General features: G+C 42.0%; 1 protein-coding gene across 1 annotated transcript in view; it reads left to right on the top strand.

Moving 5' to 3' along the window:
- The first annotated feature begins 3899 nt into the window (after nt 1-3899).
- LOC108664743 (26S proteasome non-ATPase regulatory subunit 8) overlaps nt 3900-5017 on the top strand; it is a 10308-nt gene continuing 9190 nt past the window's right edge. The window contains exon 1 of the mRNA XM_018151419.2: nt 3900-4324. Coding sequence (XP_018006908.1) covers nt 4208-4324 — 117 coding nt within the window. The 5' untranslated portion in view covers nt 3900-4207. The remainder of the gene's footprint in view (nt 4325-5017) is intronic.

Genomic DNA, 5017 nt, shown 5'->3' on the forward strand with positions numbered 1-5017 from the left:
CGGCTCCAACAGCAGCAGGTCCTCAAGAGCTCATCCAGTAGCATCTGATTCGTTTATTCTTGTAGACAAAATGGGTGAGTGGACATTAAAGTCTCCTATCACCAGATGAGGTTTGGTTAGCTGCTGGATGTAGTGAGTAAATTCCTGATGAATTACTGAGCCATTGGGATTGTATATATTCAAAATAGACACCGTAGTTGCATTCAGGAGCGTCAGGCTTATTGCCTATGCCTCCAGCACTCCCATTGCATGAGGGAGCAGATTTAGGCGCCTAAAGCACAGTGAGCTAAGCACTAGCATACAAAGACCCCCACCTCTACCATTCCTGTTGCACCAATAGGGAGTATAACCCATAAAGGTAGACAAGTACCTGTCTTTTGCCCATGTCCCAGTGAGGCACAAAACACCGTGCGTGATGCTGTCGGTTCAAAATGTGTATACAGCATCAGCTTGATTTCTGCTATATGAGTATATAAACTATTACAATTTAGTAAAATGGTGGAGAACGGTGATAAAGGTGGGGCCATTTATTATTGTGCAAGTTGGGAAGTGCGAGGGTGTTGCCGAGTTGACATCCTCGATTCACCTGCTGCTATGGATGATAAGGCTTGGCGATCTTGAGGGCTTTTCTGTTTACTAACTACTGTTTTATATTTTTCCCTTTTCCAGTAGAGACTTTTAGCCAGCTTTCCCTCTGCAAGTGGTTTGGAGGTGCTATCAAGTCTGTATTCGAAGAATCTGTGGACTGTATCAGTTCAAAATCATGCACACCCAGGACATCAGCAAGATCATCACCAGAGCATACAGCCCCTGCACCGGGAGAGGCTGGTTAAGTTAAGACTTCACTGTCCATGGCTTCACCATGCGCCGGAGGGCATCGCAGAGTCTTGGTCACTAATTCAGACGGCAGACTGAAATGTTTTACAAGAGCACCAGCAATGATGGATCTTCTTTTATTTTCTGATTCTAGAAAAAGATTTAAAGAGAACAAATCGTTGCGTACACCGCTGAGCAGAGCTGGCAGCTCTACTTTGAATGTAGCGGCCGCTACCGCTACTTGCTCTAAATGTAGCGGGCGCTACCGCTACACCCACTAGATTGTAGCGGGCGCTACCGCTACAGTAAAATGTAGCGCCGCTAAAATACTAAGGCTAGTACAATATACTTGTACTAGCCTTAGTAGGTGAGCCGATTGATAAACACAGTCACTGATGGCTCCTCGTCCTCTGACAATTGCGGTTCTGCATCTTCATGCTCCAATACTACTTCATCATCTTTATCCCTGGACGCACAACCGGCCTTAGTAATATATTTATCCATTTTAGGTACATACGAAAACACTAATTATTTAGCATACATAGATAGTCTAGAAACCGTTTTCAAATCCAGTGGTATAACCTGGCAGTTGCCACCCTGTAAGCTCCTAACACACTGGGAAACGCACACGAACGGGGACACAAAAACACCCTGCAAGCGCTGTCAGCCAACTGAAGTTAGGTGGCTGATGCCTGATGTCCGTGATGTGGTCGTGGTCCTCGTGGACATGAGGTGGCAGCTGGCACGGAACAAGAACAAGTGGTAACTGGTAACATCTTAACAAGTAACAACTAACATGTTGACACTAGTAACAGGCTGAGGTTGACAATATTACACCGAAATCTTTCGTTTTATTCCGTAATTTATATTATGTATGTGTCATGCTGGTTTTTAAATAATATTTAATACTATAAAGTAAAATCTAAAATTCTAAAGGCTTTATCTATAAATGTAGCGGTAGCGCTGTAGCGGCAAAACCTCGTATCGCTACTTAAATATGTTGCGGGCGCTACCGCTACAAATGCTTAAATGTAGCGCCACTACCGCTACTGAAAATGTAGCGGCCGCTACATGTAGCGCGCTTCTGCCCACCTCTGCCGTTGAGGTTGTTCAGTAATGATAAAACGGGTGCAAACGGGCAAATTCAGTCCCGTAGCCCCGTTTTATTCCCTCATCGAGGGACCTCAAGGTTAGATTAAGTCAGCAACGTTATTTTTTTTACTGAAAAATAACTTGGCGAACTTAACCTAACCTACGAAGACTCTCGACTCTAAAATCGTCGTTTTATGTGTTTTTAATGACCTCTGGCCCTCGATTTGGTATTATTCCGGTATGGGCCCAGTCTGGTATTATACCAGAAATGAATGGGTCTGGTATGCACCCTTATGGTCATGCCTTCTCATGTAAAAAAATGGTCATGCCTTCTCATGTAATTAAATAATTATCGGTTACGAATTGAGGGAATAAAACGTGGCTACGGGACAGAATTCATCCGTTTGCACCCGTTTTACCGTTTTATATGAAAAGAAGATGAGGTAAAAAAAATTGAAAAAAAGTCGTCGCAACTGTACAATAAGCATGTGAAACCATGTAATAAATTTCATAATTATTGGTTACGAATTGAGGGAATAAAAACCCACGCTAACGCTCACGCACTTTTGTCCGACCAGTTTGGTACCTAAAACTGTGAGCAGTGCTTGATATCTGGCCTCAAGTCGTTTGTGGCTTGCCTTTTTGGCCTATCAGCAATGCTGTCTCCATTTAAGCACATCACTAAGCCGAGCACATCATCTTCATCACCACATCATCGAACAGGTCACGTGAGCTATGCCAAATAAATAAAACTCATTAATTAATTGTGTGTTCATTTCTCCCAACCAAATTCGTCCTGCCGATCCCTATGCTTCTGTCTGTCCCTTGGTGAATAATTCAAGTTAACTAGCTAGGCCATTCAATTTCCTGATTGGAGTTATCAACTTAATGTGGAGTGGCAAATAAAACCCCCACACCGCTACTGAAAATGTAGCGGCCGCTACTGCCGCTGAGGTTGAGTAATGATAAAACGGGTGCAAACGGGCAAATTCAGTCCCGTAGCCCCGTTTTATTCCCTCATCGAGGGATCTCAAGGTTAGGTAAAGTCAGCAAAGTTATTTTTTTATTAAAAAAATAACTTGGCGAACTTAACCTAACCTACGAAGACTCTCGACTCTAAAATCGTCGTTTTATGTGTTTTTAATGACCGGGCCCACGATTTGGTATTATTCTGGTATGGGCCCAGTCTGGTATTAAACCAGAAATGAATGGGTTTGGTATGCACACTTATGGTCATGCCTTCTCATGTAAAAATGTAAAAAAACGATGATCGCGAATGCGCAATAAGCATGTGATACCATGTATTTAATTTAATAATTATTGGTTACGAATTGAGGGAATAAAACGTGGCTATGGGACTGAATTTGCCCGTTTGCACCCGTTTTACCGTTTTATTTGCAAAGGAGATGAGGGAAAAAAAAAATAAAAAATCGTCGCGACTGCGCAATAAGCACTTGAAACCATATATTTAATTTCATAGTTATTTATTACGAATTGGGGGAATAAAACGTGGCTACGGGACAGAATTCACCCGTTTGCACCTGTTTTACCGTTTTATATGACAAGGAGATGAGGTAAAAAAATTTAAAAAAAATCGTCGCGACTGTGCAATAAGCATGTGAAACCATGTAATAAATTTCATAATTACTGGTTACGAATTGAGGAAATAAAACGTGGCTAAAGGAAGAGCAGGAATAGGGCAGGTTCAGGGCCGGGTTGGCCCACGTTGTAACCCACGCTAACGCTCACGCACTTTTGTCAACCGGTTTGGTACCTAAACAGTGAGCAGTGCTTGGTATCTGGCCTCAAGTCGTTTGTGGCTTTCCTTTTTGGCCTATCAGCAATGCTGTCTCCATTTTGGCCTAGGCCCAATCGTCACCGGCAGCTACAAAGTTGTTCAGTTGCGAGTCGGTGAAATTTTCACATTCCGTTTTTCCTAGTCCAGGGGGCCGTGCTTGAAATACTTTTTTTAATGCTTGTTCATTTAAACAGGCATGATTGAGCTGTTATATGGCTTATCTGTTATACAGAGGATTTTACATCAGACGTATTCCCAGCACAAGTGACAAATCGAAACTCCAAAATGAAGTCTGTTGTAAATTCATTCATTTTAATCCTCTGTAGGAAGATCTGACGGGACCAACGTCAGCCAGTTTTCACGACTCCGTATACTCACGTCCCAAACAAGTCAGCCTGTACCTATTTGTGGTTTAGTCCGTTGCAAAGTGTTGGTGTCAATTTGTCAAATACATTCACTTTTACCTATAAGAAGAAGAAAAACTCTTGTTTTCTTGTAACGATGTCACGAGAAACACTTATTAAGAAAACTGTTGCCCTCTATGAAAAGCTCAAAACGGAATGGTCAAAGAAATCTAGAAACTTGGATATCTGTGGAAAATATATTTCAGAAATTAAGGTAGGCCTAATTCTGTGCTGGGACTTGAATTAAAAGTCTCACTGTTAGTGTTAATGAAAAGTACACAAAAGTTGTCACTCAGCACCTATAGTATTTTCATACCTATACTATTGTGCCACACGGCCAGTCTGCCACAGTGCCACTTGTTGCTGTCAGTGAAGTGAAAACTGTCAAATTCAGTTCACAAGTTCAGTCGAACATTGTACCTAGGTTGCTAGGTAAAATGAGGCAATTTTTCTTATTTTTTACTGAAGAAATTTGTGAAAGGCCACTGAAATTTAGAACAGGTAAAATTTGACAGATTTAGGTATGGGCCTGTAGTTTATGTCCAATTTGCAGATGGCTTGTGCCCAATTTTCCACTTAGGGACTAAACGCACCATCATAGTGGCAAAGCAGCAATTTTTTTAGACTCTTCTTCAAGTTTATTTTTGAGTCCTATAAGTAAACTAGAAAGTATCTTGGATACCAGCATTTTCATAGGGTAAATGCGGTACCGTCAACCGGGGCAACTCGAGACTGGCGGGGCAACTCGGGATGCACCTCCGCATGGTGCCAATCCATAGGTTATTGAAAAGAACCTGTTCTTATGTCATTTTGAACCGATCAACACTTCTTTATGGACCGATCGTATAACACACCTTCACCGGCAAAAGCTTTCACACTTCTGAAGAAGGTGAGCTGACAGCTACAC

This window comes from Hyalella azteca, unplaced genomic scaffold, assembly GCF_000764305.2.
Source record: "Hyalella azteca isolate HAZT.00-mixed unplaced genomic scaffold, Hazt_2.0.2 contig15878, whole genome shotgun sequence".
NCBI classification, from domain to species: Eukaryota; Metazoa; Arthropoda; class Malacostraca; order Amphipoda; family Hyalellidae; genus Hyalella; species Hyalella azteca.